Here is a 19,111-nt window from a genome sequence, read left to right on the forward strand (position 1 = left end):
GTTCATTGACATGTTTTTATTTTTTTGTATAATTTTCTGTTAAATTTCTTTCATTGTTAACTGTGTAATAAAAAAGTACAAACTATAAAATAAAAAATTTACTTAATATGTGTTATAAGTAAAATAGCGGCGGTTTAAGTGTAGTTCCCTGAAGCCTACGCTCGCCCTAAATTAAAAGAAAAAAGAAATATAGTGAAGAAAAAATGACTACGCACTGTTTCTAAACCAGAGCTAGAATTGTACACTTCAAAAATATTTTTATGTTATTTACGAAGTTAAAATGCACAAAGTTGTTTATTAAACTTTATGCGAAGAAAATTTTACTTTCATGTATTCTAAAGAAAATTTATTTTATTTTAGTAGTCAGATTTTTAAGCATGAAAAATAAAACCTGTGTTAAACAAAAGAAAATACAATCACGTAAGCTATTGGCTATAACAAACTTTATTAGAAAACTTTTGTAATTTTAAAATAAATTTACAATATGCGATACTGTTTGTAAAAAAACCATAACTAACTAGAAAAAAGCATAGACAAAATTTATAAAATAGACACCTTACAAATGACTTTAAACCGAGTCATCCAACGTTTATATACAGATTTATTTCTAAATCCAGAACTTTCCAGAGTGTTAAAATCTCTTGTTGAGAACTTATTTATTTTTATGATAAACAGCTTAAAAGTAAGCTTTTATAGATTTTTTTTTCTAACTTTTTACTACTAGTCATAAAAATTTTAGCCATAAAACTTTTCTCCTATTTAAGCTGTTTAACTTTTACATATTCTAATGAAATTATCTTTACTCAAATCTTGATTAAAACTATATTTTATTCTTCCACTTCAAATCATTAAAAAAATTTACAATAAATACAATATTTTTAGTTAAATTAATTACTAGTTTTATTACTAGTTTAATATTCTAAATGACAAAAATAGTTTTAAATATTGTTTTATGTGCAAATTGTAAACTACGGTCTCAAACTGTCAACGGTGTAGACACCTTACAAATGACTTTAAACCGAGTAATCCAACGTTTATATACAGATTTATTTCTTAATCCAGAATTTTCCAGAATGTTAAAATCTCTTGTTGAGAACTTATTTATTTTTATGATAAACAGTTTAAAAATCAGCTTTTACAGATTTTTTTTCTAACTTTTTACTACTAGTGTTCAAAATTTTAGCCATAAAACTTTTCTCCTATTTAAGCTGTTTAACTTTTACATATTCTAATGAAATTATCTTCACTCAAATCTTCTTAAAAACTATATTTTATTCTTCTACTTCAAATCATTAAAAACATATACAATGAATACAATATTTTTAGTTAAATTAAATACTAGTTTTTTTACTAGTTTAATATTCTAAATGACACAAAATTTTTAAATATTGTTTTATGTGCAAATTGTAAGCTTAAAATGAATTAAAATTGAATACAGTAATCTTTGTCTTGGTTACGCACATTTGAACTTTGTTCTAACTGCGTATTCAACATGAAGTGTGTCCCTAAAAGGTGCGTATTCAAAGTGCAGATGGCTGTATTTGATATTACTGACGTAACTAAATTGACTTGATATATCCTAATATCTTACGTTTTATTTCATGAATACCACTTTTAATCTTTAGTTAAATAAAACGCAATATACAAAAATCTTGAAAACTATAATTTTTGTAGCTAAATTGTTTTTAATACCCTTCCTCTACTAAAAACTTTACAGACTGACATATTCTAATAACACTTTCTTTACATATTAAAAATTTTTGAGCAATGTAATCTTATCAATAGTAGTTTGAACTAAAAATACTTACTTAACGTGATTTTTAAGCTAATTATAGTTTAATATAATTTTTAATGAGTTTATAATAAAAACTTATTTTAATAAATAGCTTTTACAAATCAAATGTTATAGATTATTTTTTTTTCTCTAATTTTCTACTACTAGTGGCGAAAAAGTTTAATCATGAACCTTTTTTCATAGTTAACTGTTAAACTTTTATATATTTTAACGAAATTATCCTTACTCAAATCAAGTTTAAAATAATATATAATTTCCTATTTAAAATCTTAAATAACAAATACAATAAATATAATAGTTTTAATTAATTAAGTACTTGTCTATTACTAATTTATTATTCTAAATGTCAAAAAAGTGTTTTAAATGATGTTATATGTGCAAATTATAATCTTAAAATGTTTTAAGTTTATATATTGAAGTATTCTGCCACTAGTATATTATTTTGACTGAAATTGGTAAAAACAAGAATTTAACTTTAGACAAGACTGATTTTGTAACACATATATTTGACTAGCCAAATTTCATATATCTAACTTGGTTCAACAAATTCAATTTAAACGTTTTCTTATGAACCTTAAAAGAAGCCATAGCCATCCTGATATTTTCAAAATGCCTTTAACATTGCCCTTGTCTTTTGAATAAATATCTAACCAGCCAAGTAACTAGAATGAACAGCAAACCACCTAGTTAAAATCCGTGAATAATTTTTGTGTTTGAATTTGTAATTTAAAGCTATATCTTTGTAAAAATTTTAGAACTGTTAAAAACTGAATACAGTAATGTTTGTCTTGAAAACGCACGATTGAGCTTTGTTCTAATTGCGTACTCAACATGAAAGTTTGTTCTTAAATAGTGCGTATTCAAAAAGCAGATTTCTGTATTTGATTTAACTGACCTGATATGACCTAATATTACACTTTTGATTCCATAAACAACACTAAAAATCTTTAGATAATTAAAATACAGTAAAGTTAAACTTTCAAAAAAAAAAATATTTTTCTATTTTTTTTATTAAATTATTTGAAGTTAGTAGCTTTTTTTTTAAATATACCCTTCTGCTCTAAAACAACTTTAAGACTGACTTATTTAAATAACTTTTCTTTTATATACTAAATTTTTTGAGCGAAGAAACCTTATATATAGTACTTTTGATGTAACAAAATCTAACGTTATTATAAATCTAAATAGACTTTTATATAAATGTTTTTAATGATTTAATAATTATTCCTACAAGCTGAAAAGGGTTTTTGTAAGAGGGACTTACTTCTCTGTATTATAGTTAGAGAAAAAAAAGATTAAATGATTGAAGAGCTTAAAGAGATAAGCTGTCTTAGACTTAATTTTCTCTCTCTAGCTTTTACCACTAGTTATAAAATTTTAGCCATGAACATTTTCTCCTATTTAAACAGCTAGATAATGTTCTAATAAAAGTACCTTTACTCAAAATTAATTTAAAACAATATACTAATATTAATTCTTTAAAATTGTGTATCATAAACATTTATTTTTAATTAAATACTGGCTTTCTTATAAGTTTTATGTTTTAAATGACGATAAAAATCACCCTTAATTACTATCTTGACAGTTTTATAACAAAAAAATAACTTTATGTTGTCTAGTCCAGTGCTTCTGAAATGGGGTTCCGCGGAACCCTAGGGTTCCGCGACGCTTCTCAGGGGTTCCGCGAAGCTTTTAGAAATTTAAAAAATTTCATAAAAAAGTTAAACATTTTATGTAAAATTAAAATTAGGGGTTCCGCGGAAAAGTTGAACTTTGGAAAAGGGTTCCGTCACTAAAAAAAGGTTCAGAAGCACTGGTCTAGTCAATACTACAAACAAATTAAAAAACTCACTTCATCTTTTTTTATTGAATTTTCCACTTTTTGTTTTTATTTTACGGTTAGCTTTAAAATAAAAATACATTATGTAGACAAACCAAAATGAGCGAGAGGACAATGTTATTTCAAATTTCATGCTTACAGACATTTTTTTGGAATAAACACCTTTTAAAATATTTTTAAGTTGAACAACAAAAGCCTAAATGCTTAAATTTATCTAAACAATGCCTTAAAAACTTGACTTACGCTTCAGACTACCTGTTAAGAATTAAAAAAAAATTAGAAATACATGATTGTTCTCCAATAGACTTGGCAACACTGACTAATTAATGTGTTTTATATTTAGTGTTTTGCTTTAAGCTTACGTGTTCATAACATGCCTATAGGTTATACTTCTTCCTCAGAGTTAGAGTTTTATAGAACAGTTAGAGTTTGTTAAGTATTTTATTCAAAATTAATTAAAAGTAGTATGTAGATTAAGTTTTTCAACAGTAGAAAATTATTAAAACAACATGTAAAAAAAGACACACATTGACAAATAGAAAATATCTAGCAATAGTCTGATAACTAAAAGCATAAAAACTATATAAAAATAAAAAAAGCATAGGTTTTTATTTTATACTGTAAATGCGAGTTAAAAAGTTGGTTTTTATTAATGTTGTTTTGTTTTCTAAAATATTCTTTGTTTATTACAACTAATAATACTAAATTAAATAATTTCAATATCTAAAAATTCGGTAATTACACTTAGTTTAGCTTTTTATGACCTTTTTAAATTATAAAATTATTTGTTGTTTAATTTTTCAGTTAGACGGATTAAAATCTAGTGTTTAAGTATCAAGAGAAATTCTTTCAAACTATTACTTTATTTAGTATTTTACCGTTGTTACAAACATTATTGGTAAGCTTAGTTAAATCTTTGTAATCTTAAAATATTAAACTATTTACTTAATGTCTAGTTTAAAGAATAAAATATTCTCTTTTTTAAATTTTACACTAATTTAAATTTTTTAATACTGAATTACATGAAAATCGTTAAGGGTGTAAAATCAACAAAAAAAAACAAGCACTTCAGAACTACAGAGATGAGTCGGTGATACTACCGTTTTATCAAATGACAACGAACAACTGTAGCTGCGTAAGAAACGACGCTTTTGTCAGCTTTGTAACTATTATTGTTAGTTTGTTATTTTTTCTTACACTATTAAAATTAATACGAGAAAATCAAAATAATTCAGCTTGTTAACAACTGCTTGATTTTTTAAATTTCTACATGCATAAGTAATTTAAATCGTTATGTTATTCTAAATATTTTCTGAACCTGTTTTTGTTTTTTATGCAAAAATGTAACGGTTACCCAACTGGTTTTTTTCAATACATTGTTATTGTTTTTAAAATATTTATACTATAAACTTAAAGAGACCGATAGTGAAAATGGTCAACAAGATAAACATCTGTCTGGGTTAAATCTAGCACAAGGTACTAATTGCAATGCTTACTCACCTTTGCCAAGTTTTAAGTAAGTTCATTTATAAATGTAGAGTTAAGGTTGTTCTTAGAATTTTTAATTACTGTAATCTTTTTATTATTTTTTATTCGAACTGATTTTTAGAAAAGTATCTTTGTATTCTTATTTTAAATAAAGAGGTCAGGTATTTCTTAATTTTTAGTAAAACATATGTAGTTCACCTAATACTTTGACGTATAAAAATAAGTTGTATTTGTTTTGTTGCCGAGTTGCAAAATTAATACCAATTTTTTAAATAATGAAAGCTTTTACAAACATTAAATATTATTTTTTTCTTATAAACTAAAACTAATTAATTCTTTAACTTTAGTAACAAATTTTATAAAATATCTGTTTTGATAACAAATTTAAACGTTTATACAGAAGAAGTTTATTTCTAATTGTATTATGTATTAAAACTTATAAAAACGAGTTATAAGTTTATAATTTTTGTGTGTGTAATAAAGGCTACTGCATTCAAAGAATATAACCTTAACTAACGTTATTTTGGTTAAATACATATTTCAAACAAAACGATTAATTTTTTTTTTAGATTTGGCTTTTCTTTAATTATTTAACTAGGTAGAATTATAAAACATAATTAAAAGAAAGCGATCGAGAATACTTATCTTAAAATGTGATAAAAATTAGTTTTCTTCCTACTTAGGTAAAAACAAAATTATTTTTTCAAAGATCAGATCAAAGCAAACTATTTGTAAATTGTTCTAGTTTACTTAGGAAATAAAAAAGAAAAACATAACTAATCTTAGTACCTAATTTTGTTTCGTAAACTAACAAGTAAACACAAAAAAAAAAATTATACCAAAATGGTTGAAAAGGTACAAGTGTTTTATAAAGAATGAGTATATATAGTGAACTGTAGTTGTAAATAATTTTCATAATACATTTTGTAAATAAAAATTTTCAGTCCCAACAGTGTTAAGTTCTATTTTAGACAAAACTGTCTAGAAGGAAAAAAAATATTTTTAACCTTCTTGAATAACCTATTTAGGTAACTTGAATTGAAAATTAATTGAAGAAACTCATTTTTTCTTCTATTTTAGAGCTAAAGATAAATATAGTCAGCCTGAAACACTTTAAAACCTTGTAAAACTCAAATTTGCCTCTAATCTAAGGCAATACATACATATTACTTCGTTGACTTATTTATGCTTAAATGTACTTTTTAGTTTATTTTATCATATAATTATAAGTATTAACTATATCACTAAAAAATTTTACGTCACTTAAAAATGTTAGTCTACTCCAGAGTCACAACACTCTACATTCTAACTGACATCAACTATGTTAATTAAAAAAAAATTTTTAATACAATTATAGTTTTCCATAATAAAAAGTAGTTCCAAACAATTTGTTTCAATCAGCAACTTCTCTAAATTTTTATTAATATGAAAAAATTAGCATCGTAAAAATTTATTTCAAGATAAGTAAAGACAGTAAATAAAATCAAAAAAGTACTTTGAAATTAAAGATTATGAGCTAAAACTAGTAAATACTTAATTTTATTTTTATATAACATACACTTTCTTAACAGTTTAAATTAGCTGTGAATAACTTTATGTAAAGATTTGTTTTTAAAACTATAATTTTGATTAAATAATTAAAAGTGTATTTAAATGTAGTTATATTGTTTGTGAGTTTGCTAATGTTATTTTAACACAGAATCATATCAACCAAAACTTAAAGAATATGTTCTTTGATTATTTGTAACAGAAGAGTCTAGTAAGTATTACACTAGATATTGTTTTAATTGTTGTACAAATGTTATATACTGTACAAACAAAATATGTAACAAAGTTACCACTTTTTTAAACCATGCAAAAATGACATTATACTAGCTTTGTTGATTTTTGCAGATGAAATAATCAAATATTTTTAAGTTTAGCTGAAAATATCTGATTTAAAAACACTTATTTGTATTCGTAATACTATTTGATATAATAAAAATATAATCATAAGTAAGAATTTATTACGGTATAAATACTTTAAAAAGCATTCTAATTAAAACCGTCTTAGTTTGGCTCCAATCATTGTTACTCTCCTGCTTAAGTAACTAAATTCGAAACCTGGGTTAGTTAATCTTTTTGGCTTTGATAAATTTGAAGTTTAATTAAGTTTATCATTGTATAGTTCACTGTTAACCTTTAAGGTTATAAATATAGTTCTCATTTTATCATTTCGGAGAGTAATAGAAGCAGTGGTGTCGCGTGGTATTTTTTTTAGGTGGTGCAGAATTTCGAAAAAAAATCCCCTACTTTAAAACTCTTTTTTATCTTAAATAAAGACTTTTTTCTACAACAATTACATTAAATTGCTAATGTAACCTGTAATATTTTGTTTAGAAATAAAACATTTATTTTACAAAAAAAAAATTAAGTAAGAAAATAACTTTAAAAAAAAAAGTAAATACTTTGAAAATTTAAGTAAGTATAAGAATATAAGAAAATAACTATTTTAAGTAATTTACAAGACTCAAAAAATGTTAGCTTACTTATGAGTATTAAATTTTTAGAAGGCTTTAAAATTTAAACTAACTGTAGAAAAAAATTTAGACAAAACAAATTTTTATTATATTGAAAAACACAGCAACTTTAATAGTTTTTCTTTTGCCTCAACTTAATTTTTAAAATATTTGATTAAATATCATACTAAGAATGGTTATTTTACTAATATTTAACTTAAAAAAAAAATAAATGTTTTATTAGACTTTGCAAGAACATTAAAAAGTCTACAAACAAACAAAAAAATGTTATGTACAAACTGCAAGTTTATTTTAAGTAAAATTTATCAAAACTCAGTATAAAATAATTGCTTATTTACTGATAAATATTAAAAAAAAATAAACGATTATCAATTTATAACTAATTAAAAACTTTTATGTTTGAAAAAAAAACAGCTTGACTACTAAGTTAAAAACACAAAAGTAAAATAAGCAAGCTCATAAATATCAAATTTTACGAAGTCTCTAACTTACAATTTAGATTAAACAGATTAATATTATAATAAGAAAATACAGCAACTGCAATAATATTTTTTTAGCCTCAACTTTAGTTAAAAAATATTGGATTAATTAAATATCAAACTATTAATAATTGTTTTACTAATGTTTAATAATAAAAAAGTCTAATTATACTTGGCAAGTAAATTAAAAAGTCTACAAACAAATAAAATGTTGTGTAGAAATTGAAATTTTTTAAAGAACAACTTACATTACTCAAAAAAGAAATTTAAAATTCATTTATGATAATAAAAAAAAGTTTAAATAACTAAAAAACTCAAAAGTAAAACAAGCAAACTAAATAATATTAAGTTTTACAAAGGCTCTAAAGTTAAAACTAAAAGTAGCTTACAATTTAGATATAAGAAACTTATATTATAATAAAAAACACAGCAACTATAATAATATTTCATTTTTGCTTTAACTTTACTTGAAAAATATTGGATTAAATACCAAACTAAAAATAACATTTTTACTTATTTTTAACTAAACAAAAAAAGGAATGCATAATGAAGCTTGGCAAGTAAATTAAAAAGTCTACAAACAAAGAAAAATTTATGTACAAATTACAACTTTTTAAAGAAAAAGTAAACTTGCTTAATAAAGAAAATAGTTACTAGTGAATGTCTACCTAAAAATTAAACCTAAAGTCTAACTTTGCAAACATAAATACTTAGACTCTTACTTTTCACCTTTGTAACTAAAATTCATTCTTCTCTCCTTTTGGCTGATAAATTTCTCCATCACCTATTTTTTGAAACTAGTACAGTTTTTAAGTAAGTCCCTACCAATCGAAATTACACTCAAAGAATTTAATCTTGACTGACCCATGGTGTTTCTCAAAAATGTTTTTATCCTTTTCAAAGATGAAAATGTTCTTTCAGCGTCTACACTAGTCATGGGAATAGTTATCAAAGTTCTATAAAGCTTTGTAGTTTCGTTAAATATTTTAGTCAGGTTATGTTCTTCAAGACATAACAGTATTTTCACTAAATCATCCTGATGCATGTGAATAAAATGTTTCCAGTTCTCTTTCTAACTGTTTACATTCAACTACAGGATAACACTTCTTCACTGTTTCTATAAGTTCTAAAGGAAAACAGGATTTAAAAACAGTAAAATATTTTGCCAACAATATTTGTGAAATTCTTAAATTGTTCTAACTATACAGAGTAAACTAATAATTAATTTCAATATTAAAAAAATTAAAATAAAAGCAAGGTTGCCACTCTTTGAGTCAAAATAAACTGTCCTGAGTGACCTTGAAATGCCTTGAGTCACCATGTGTTTTTGAGAAAAAATCAAATACCCTGAGTTTCCCTGAGATTTTTTAGAACTTAAAAGATCATTAAGTTTCACTGAGTACCCTGAGTGTGTGGCAATCCTGAATATAGCTAAAAAAAAGATTAAAATAATTTCAAAAACAAAGAGTTTCATTTTATCAATAACTTTAAGGACGTGAAGATATTTTTTTTTAAATATATTTTTACTATCAAGTTTGAAAACAACTGAACTTTTGCTACACCTGAAGATAAGCTTTGCTTTTAAGGGCATAGGGAGGATGAAACACTTTCTTCACAATTTTATCTTATTTTATGAAGTTTTTACTAAGCTACAAGATGCTTTTTACAGATTTAAAAAATTCAAAATACTTTTTTAGATATAGCCAGTCAAAGTAGTCTTGTATTTTTTTGCTGTTTTAGTTTGCTCCTTTATAATAAATCAATGTAATCTCTGGTCTGACTGGTTGCATCTAAAAGTTTAATTGGAAGTTTCAAGTTTATTAAAGAGTAACTATTAGCTTTCTGAAAAACTTAGAATAAGAACAACATGTAAAAAAGTGCCTATACATCCCCCCCTTATACCACACTATTTTGCACAATTTTTTTCAACAAACTTTAAGATTTTTATAAACTTTTTTTCTAAACTTATTGTTTTTTTGTTGGAGGTTTAAAATTCAATAGTTTTTAAGGGTATCTTTTCTGTATTTAAATTTAATTTGTTTTTCATTTTGATGACAGTATTTTTCTCAGGAGCTCAACTTTTTAAAGTTAAGTTGGTGAGGCTGTTGAACTTTTCAAGAAATTTAAAAATAATTAATAAATATGTAACCATTATAACAGTAAAAAATTGGTTAGTTAGTTTTCATGTGGCCATAGGGGTAAAACACTTATATTTTAACTTTAAATAAACTTGTTATTCTCAGAGTAAAAAACTAAAACTACTTTAGTCAGCCTGAATATTTTCTAACTTGGTCAGTTTTAATTTATCTTGGGTCATCTTGAGTTTTTTTAACATTTCTAAGTTATCCTGATTATGAAGCAAGGCAACCATGTTTCAACAATTTTATCTAAAATTTTTGCGATGTTTATGAAAAAATTAAACCAAAAGTCATATAAAGTAGACTAAAATGTTAAACTACTCTAAGTAATAAAAGTTTCTTGGGGGGTCAGACAAATATTTTAAGTTAAGGCTATTTACTTTATTTAAATATGTGACTGTTTCAAAAATAATAATTTTTATTTAATATAAATCTAAATTATTTTTCTGTAAGAGTAAACTAGAAGTTTAAAATAAACTGCTTAACATTTTTTTCCAGAACTCAAATTTTACATTTAAATATGATTTAATTAAATATTTTATTAACTTTATGATTACAATAATCAGTTATAGTTAAGCTTATGTATGCAGATTAAAATAAAAAATCGAATTTCTTAGACTTTGGTGATTTAAGCTTCTTATCTTTTTTTTTCAAAATATTTAATTCATGACAAGTTTAAATTTGAAAAATTATGTGAGTACATAAACTCAAGTTTAATCCTTTGCAGCAGCTTAGCTTTGTTTTTATTTTATGTTTACAATAGCTTGTAGATGATACTTAAGCATGTCCTGTTTTGGGGAATTTTCAACTTAGCTTACTTACATATTGATTTTGCGGTAATTCTTAAAGAAATTTTGCTTTTTTGAGTTCATTTGCGGCAGTCAGCTAAGAGTTTGCGGCAGTGAAGTGGGAAAAATGGTCATTTTCTAAATTGGAGTTTTAGAAGAGATTTCGTTCTAAAATATAACAAAAATATTATAGATACTTAATTTTTTCCTTACAAAATTTCCAGGTGGTGCAGTTGCGGCAGTGCAACACCCCACGCGACGCCCCTGAATAGAACTAAAGGTTTTTTTTGTTTTAATATCAAAACGTTATTTTCTTTCAAACGATATCTTCAATTGTTAATAAAATAGATTCTATGGCATTTTTAAACATTTGATTGTTTTTCTTAGAGCTATCACTAAAACTTATAAAGTTTTCTTCTATATTTAACTATTTTTTACTTCTATTGTTTAAACATTGAGAATAAATAAGTATTTTTGTATGTCTGTGTACTTCAGTGGTAGCATTTTGGATAAATAAATAAATAATCTAAAGAGATATATTTTTGAATTGCTTTGGTCTTTTGATTGTTCATTTTATATGCCGAAGTAAATTGTCTGTACTGTATTTTAAGTCTGAAAATTTTTTTGAATGTTGCCGTTTGTCGCAAAATTAAACTTTGTATTTTGTTTTCTGGGCAGTTTTAATTTCAAAACTGCCATAACCTGCTTCGGATGTAGTAAGTTTAGGTTTCTCGTTTGGTACTTTCGAAATTTCTTAACTTAATAAATGTATTTTTTGATTAAAAAATAAATTTTTGTTTTTTCTTTTCTGGAAAGCGTTATTTTCTAACTCTTCAAGGTTTTGTGTTACATTTCTTTCTTAATTTTCACAGTAGGCAATTTTCTTCTCTTGAACTGTTTTTTTCTGATATTTCATAACACTTTTGCTTTTCAAAAGTTCTCTGAAGAGGGAGTTTTTCTTCTCCCATATTTTCTTAAGAGTTTTTTAACTTATAGTAATTTAGATTATATATGTGAATGTATTCTCTTATCTTTGCTTAACTTTTATAATAGTTATGAAATTTATTTAAAATTTCCTGCATCTTTTGTTGGAGCTTGAATGTTTTTTAACTGATATATCGCTAATTTAAGCTTAGGTTTACTATTAGTGTTTGATTTCCATTTAGCTAAATCTTTCAGAAAATAAAACACGCACGTGTTATGATTTATATTTTCTTGATCTTCTTGTGACAGTTTTATTGTTGTATTTACTTCAATTAAGTTAGTACCTACTGTATTTTTTAACTAGTTTGTCTCAATAACTTTCAGTGAAATTTTTTCTATGCTTTCGTGTTCCACGAATCCAACGCAACATTTACACTGGGTCCTCCGGAAGCTGCTACAAAAATTTTTAATATATATTGTTTATTTTGTTTAAATTAAATATTACTTCATTTGAATTTTTCATCACTCTTTTCCTCCCTAAATATATTATTTTATCCTGAATTATAATATAAATTTTGAAATTTTCATTAGGAAACTGATTGTAAGTTCAAAATGCGTTTTTTTTTTCAGATAATACGGTTATAAACTGAACTATTTAATGAGGACTAAAAAATTTTTATAAGTTTATGTGAACTGATCCACTTTTCGAATCAAAGTTAAAATTATTAAACAATGAACAATGGACATCTAAATAAAAAAGAAACACTAAATAAATCAGTACCAACCAGTTTTGGGTGCTGGAATCTTGTTGTTGTTCCTGGACGCATTGATGATTCTGGTAAAACTCCTGCTAGCAGGTTTGTGACTAGGTTTAGGTATGCTGCCACTCAATTTCATACTGGCTGTCATTATCAAGTAGCTAGAAAAGTATTCTTGCTTCTTAACTTGAGGTTCTATCATTGGTTCGTCTTGCAATGATAAATGGATCACTTAATGAATAAACAGTGACACATAAATAACATACTAGTATAAACATATTTAAAATTACTAATTAGTGTAAGTTGATCGCCAAAAGTTAATAAATATAACATTTAAGAAATATTAAATAAACATCAGTTTTGTTCCAAAAAAAAATTAAGGCCATAGGGGGTTTGCCATGTTTTTCTACAAAATCTTATTTTACAGTTTTTCAATAAGTTTGAAGTAGTTTTTTAAAGTTTAAATTATTTTTATTTATTTTTGAGATATGACCAGTCAAATTCCGGCCGCATAATAGGTTCCTTTTGGAAAGGGAAAATTGAAACATCGAAAAAAGACTATTTTATTTACTATGTATCTTCTCCTACATTTTTCAAGCAGTCTTCGTCTAGCTTTCACAGTCTAATCTTTATACAATTACAAAATAATGTTACGTTGGACTTAACTACGCTTTAAGAAAAACATATTTTTTTGAAAACAAAGAGACTTTTTTTAAATTTTTGCCATAGAGTTTTATTTTATAAATTATTAAAATACACACGTAACGTTTTTTTTATAGCATAAAAAATTTTCTTTTTTTAATTTGAAGAAGATTGTTTATCTAAAGTAGGATATAGATTTTTAGTGATTTTTAAAATTTCAGAGAAAATTGACCCTGAAAAATTGCAGTTCATACGTTTGTATCTTAAACCTTTTACAAAAAATAAAACGTTTGAAAAATTAAATTATATTATTGAATTCTTGATCGTAGCTTAGACTTTAAACTTTCATGTTAAAGCCAGGCTTATTTTTTATAAAAAAGTCTTGGAAAAGCTTTAATGAAGTACTTTGTATTTAAATTCAAAACAAAATATTAATTAAGCACCAGTATTTTCGTAGATTAGAATTAAGTTTACAAACAAATTTATTGCAAAAAATCTAAGAACTTGCTTACTCAAATACTAAAACTAATACTCACAATGGTACCGTAAATCTTCTTGGCATCTTCCGCATTCCTCCCTACAATCGCCTTGTACCTGGCTGCCACCTTACTGTTGTACTTCTGCTTGATGTCCTTGGTGGTGCAGCCGTTGCTCCTGAAGAACGAGGTTGCTTTCATGTTGCCGCCCACCTGCATCGACCTCAGCTGCTCCCATGTCCACTTCTGATCCAGTTGGACTGATCTGTTGATGATATAATATTATAGTTTTAGTGTATATTGTTGCATAATGCTATAAGACAAGTGTAGGTAAGATCAGCAATAAAGATTAATGTTAATTTGTGAACAAAAATATATTTCAGTCCGTTTCTGATGATTGATGAGTTTTTTTATTGATTTTTAGTCATATAACTGTTATTTTTAAACCTTTCAAAACTCGTTGCGTCATAACTTTCTGAATCTCGCAGGTAGCATTTCCGAAAAAATGAATGTAAATATCTCAAAAACGTAGAGAAGATAGATTTTTTTTGGCTTTTTTAATTTGTGCCTTCCATTTTTAGTATGTGCCTATTGTAGTCTGAATTTAACCGGCAATATCTAAATAACTAAATTATTAAAAAAAATATGTAAAATGCAACTTGTAACTTAATGAATACTCTACAAAATGAAACTAAATTGTAAAGAATATTTACCCCCTTCCTCTATAGCCTTGTTGTATTTCAAACTCATTTTAGCTATTTGAATATTTTTATGTTTACAGGAGTAATGTATTATAATGTTAATTTATATAGCTTATTGTATTGTAGTATGATTTTATATTTTTTATTAAGACTGAACTATCGTCTCTAAAATCATTTAAAACAAATATGCACAGAAATTTTTTGGTTAAGTGAAAATCAATAAATTTTTAATAAGACTATTAACTTTCTAATATAATGTGTAAACTGCTGTTAAATTCTACTTTTTTAGAACTACCAAATTATTTTTACTAAATGTAAGGTTAAATATTATATTTAAGTATAATGAGTAAAGTTTATTTTACATTTATATAATTCATTTTTAGATACCTAATAAAACTCAATAAAAATACCTGATAAAAGTGAGGTCGATACCAGGTGATCTGTGAATTCCTAAGAAGTCAATACAGAGAAATACTCCGTATGGTATTGATGCCCATGTAGGGTTCTTTGCACCACAGTCGAAACATACCTGTTATATAATTAACACACCATTTAGAGCTAAAATTTAAAATTTTACAGAAAAAACACATATTTTCCAAAACATTTGATAAGTAAAATTAACTATAGGTATATTAAAATATATAACTATTTTCAAAATACCAAAAAGTTAACTAATTTATATACTCTTTAGTTATAAGTTAAATTTATTTTAGCTTAATAGCACGTACTATGTTTTTAAAATGTTATACTAAAGTTTTTTATAGTTATTAATTTCACAAATTAATCTTTATTAAAACTTCTAAACCGTATTTTAAAACAAACAAATAACTATTTTTAAATTTATGTCTACATACTAAGCTTAAAAACATTTCTGCTGTAGGTTTAAATACACGGATAAGAACAACAATATTTTTTTAAATAAGTTTTAAATATAATATTGTATTTGTATTAATTTAGTACAGTAATATGTGTTTTATTTAAAACCATCTTACTAACTTAAAATAGTAATGTTAAAAACCATAGTTTTGACAATTAGTTTGAAAAAAATGTTCAATAAATTATATTAAAATAATTGATAATAATAATAATTATATAACTTCTTATTGAAAAATTGAAAAAGTCAATTTCTTCAAAATAAAAAACTAAGTGAAAAATAAATTAATTACTTATGCCTAATCTAATGAAATGTACATTTTAGAAGTACATAAAAATTTATATTTCTGCAATAAACACAATTTGTATATCTTCTTTGTTTAATTTAGACACAAAAACTGACCTTATTAGTTTCAACAGACTGAAGTTTCTTGAATATTAGTCTAATGTCGTCCAGTGGTGCAATAGTCATTTTTATTTAGTTTATCTTAGTATTTTATAAGTAAGTAAGTTTAATAAGAAAATTACATTTTGAGCATAGTTAGATTTAGTTTTTAAGGCATATAAATAAATAAGTCTTTCAATAAAATTTAAATAAACCAAAGTTATAAAACAACATGCTTAAAAAAATTTAAAATCTCTTTTATAATATCCAAAAATTCACAATTTTGTGTTAATGAATTTAAAGCTTGCTGCATAAAATTTTACACCTCATGACTTCAATAATTTTATATAGGATAATAATTATTCCACGTTATTAAATATTTATTAAACGAAGAGGCAGTACTTAGTTAAAAAACTAAGCTAACTTAAAGTTACCTATGTATGTTACCTATATTTAGTTGAAACTGTTATCAAAATTAGTGAAAAATAGCCCTCAAACTAATTTCTTTTATTTTAAATTGTTGATATCAGTAAAACTAATAAATAATCTGAATTTTAAGTTCTTTAAATAGTAATTTAGATAAAATATAAAACTTTATAATTATGAGGCAAATAGGTTTATTTTGACCTAAATTTTTATTTAAACTACAGTTTATAAGTGCCTTATGCAGTTCCTGAAAATAAATTTAAAAATTATAAAATAAAACCTAATACCATGTTTCTGTATACCTCAAACAAAGACACGCCCTTTAAACTCAAACTTAAGAAAAAAAACTTTAAATACTTTAATTAGGATACCTTTGGTATTCATAAATTAGTTTATTAACCATTAAGAAAAGACAGAACTAGCTGTTTCAGTGTTTATGTAAGCTGCCTCACAATCACTCAAGCATGAAGTTTTAAATTAACCTCAGTATCGAGAACTGTTTATTTCTGAACTTTTGAAAGCTGAGTTTACTTGATTTGCGTGAAGTTTTTTTCATTAAGACTTTTTTAATTTAACCCTCAGATTAATCAGGTATGAAAAAGTATTTTTTTGATTATGTCTTAAATGAGTAACAAAATATTATAAATGATACAAACTATTTAAATGTAAAACAAAAGTAAAAGAAAAGCTTAAATTAAGATTTCTTTAGTTGAGCTGAAACTGTTGTATGTTAAGTTATGTTTCAAACTGACTTTATTGTTGTTGATAAATTTATAAATCTATTTAAGACTAAAAAAATAAAAAGCAACGAATAATATTATAAAAATTTAAACCCAACTAAAAACCAGTTAAAAAAAAACTACACTTAATTATTTCACTAAAATTTATAAACTTAAAAGAAATTGATATACATTTTTAAGAATATAAATAACTTAGTTAACAGTGATAAAGTATTATACATAATAGGTTTTTATTATACACAATAGGTTTTTATTATTAGTCTTCACACTACATAAACTTATGAAGTAAAATCTCAAAGAATTCAGTTTTAGTCAAGAGAAAACGCATTAAGTAAATAACTATACTAAACAAATGTTTTTAAAGTCTCCAAACTATGTTAATAGAACTGTTTTAAAAAATAATAATTTATTTTATACTTATACTAAACTAAGAATATAAATACATATATATTGTATACATGGCCTTAAAATTATAAATTATATACAAAAAAATTTTAGGGTAATCAAGTTTTAAAAGGTTCATATAAGATTTTATTTACGTTAAACCTTCCTTATCAAACAAAAAAATATTATATCAAGATTTTTTTTTACAAAGTTATCAAATTATTTTGTTTTACAAATTTGTGCTAGCCATGGTCAAAAAACAAACTTCATTACAAAAAAGAGTTCTAAAAATTTTTCTACAATTTAAAACAGTCATCTGCAAAATAGAGAGTAAAAATGTATATAAACGATGAAGCACATCGACAAACAGGCTATTACAACTAAATTACGTTACAAGGGGACCTGGGCTGCTTCAATGGGGCTATAATTTCAGCAAAACATACATGGGTCATGTCTTACATAAAAACAGTTTAAATAAAAAAAATGGTGGACCATTTAGAATAGTCATAATTTAGAAAATTAAAATTAATTACTTTTTTTTTTGCTACAGTGACCGTTAGTAAAATTGGGGTTTTTGAAATTTACAATCGGGTAGAAATTCTGAAAGAAAAAACCAACGACCACTGAGAACACAGCATAGTAAGAATATTAAAAACAATAAAAACTAAAGGAATAATATTCTTAGTCTAAAACTTCCGTTAGAATAAATATTCTAAAAATTTTTTTTTTTCTAAGGGAACCCACTCAAAATTCAAATCTCAATCCAATATATTTTTTTTTAAATAAAGGCAAAAAACCATTCTCTATAATAAAAAATCTTTGTTAGTTTTAAAGATAAAGAAAATAGTTAGATCTTAAGTTTGGACATTTATAAAGTTTGCAAAACTAAATTAAAGCTCGTTAACTAATGTATTAAAAAATTAAATCATCGTGATAAGAATAAAATTAAAATTGCTTTTAAAATAAACACTTGTTCTTGACTTTTATACACTTTTTTCTAACCTACAATATCAAAAGTATAATAAAAGTAATATTATACTCAATTCGATTAATAATCAGAATAAATACATAACTTTACAAATAAAAACTAACTTTAATAAGTTGGTTAACGTTAAAATGTTTGTTAAAAACAATAAATTTTTATAGTTACTTTTTTGAATATAAAAGAAAGAAAAAACTGTAAAATTTAATTTTGAGGACCTTAATTTTTAAGATAGTTATTCTTTATTGAGCTAAACGTCAATACTTAATTAATTAATAACAATAATTAGTATTTTGTTTAAAGGATTACAATTTATTATTTATATTAATACAACTTTTTTCAACAATAATATACACGTTCAGCTAAACTAAACAATAAAGCTGAAACATTTTGTTGATTAACCAATAATTACAGGTTTTTCAAATTGTTTTTGAGAAATTTCTTCCAGACTTTCAAAAGTACTAGTATTGAATTGAGTCCTGTTGTTATTTAAGGGTGGTTCCTCTAAAACTGCTTAGTCAGTGAAATAAATAAGTTTTTTTGTATAATTCTAATTTTTAGTTATTAAAGTTTATTTTTGATATATTTTTAATATGTTTGGGTAAGGAGGGTTAGGGATAAGGATATAAATTAAAAAAAAAGATTTTTTTTTGCTCAATCCGAAATTATTAGGAAAAACACAGTTACATTACAATCAGACCCCGAGTTATTTAAAGAAAAAATCACCGTTATAAATACCATAACAAAATTAAAAAGATACTGTAAAGCTACTC

At 24.3% G+C, this 19,111-nt stretch overlaps 1 protein-coding gene across 1 annotated transcript; it reads right to left on the bottom strand.

Annotated features, from left to right (window-relative positions):
* Nucleotides 1–12,366: 12,366 nt before the first annotated feature.
* Nucleotides 12,367–15,893, bottom strand: LOC145833013 (ADP-ribosylation factor GTPase-activating protein 3-like). The gene is made up of 5 exons (XM_082940216.1): nucleotides 15,825–15,893; nucleotides 14,959–15,077; nucleotides 13,916–14,112; nucleotides 12,757–12,960; nucleotides 12,367–12,425 (listed from the first exon to the last, which is right to left on the bottom strand). Exons 1-5 carry the CDS (start codon nucleotides 15,891–15,893, stop codon nucleotides 12,367–12,369), a joined length of 648 nt encoding a protein of 215 aa, XP_082796342.1.
* Between the last annotated feature and the right edge of the window lie 3,218 nt (nucleotides 15,894–19,111).

Source organism: Thalia democratica, chromosome 4 (genome assembly GCF_965202585.1).
Source record: "Thalia democratica chromosome 4, ktThaDemo2.hap1.1, whole genome shotgun sequence".
Lineage (NCBI taxonomy): Eukaryota > Metazoa > Chordata > Thaliacea > Salpida > Salpidae > Thalia > Thalia democratica.

What these genes read in the sequence shown, in the direction of transcription:
- LOC145833013 (XM_082940216.1), bottom strand. Translation starts at nt 15,893, where the DNA reads ATGACTATTGCACCACTGGACGACATTAGACTAATATTCAAGAAACTT. An exon ending in ATCGACCTCACTTTTATCAG is followed by an intron (nt 14,113 to 14,958) that starts GTATTTTTATTG and finishes TATCATCAACAG; the next exon opens with ATCAGTCCAACTGGATCAGA. An exon ending in GATTCCAGCACCCAAAACTG is followed by an intron (nt 12,426 to 12,756) that starts GTTGGTACTGAT and finishes AAATTTTTGTAG; the next exon opens with CAGCTTCCGGAGGACCCAGT.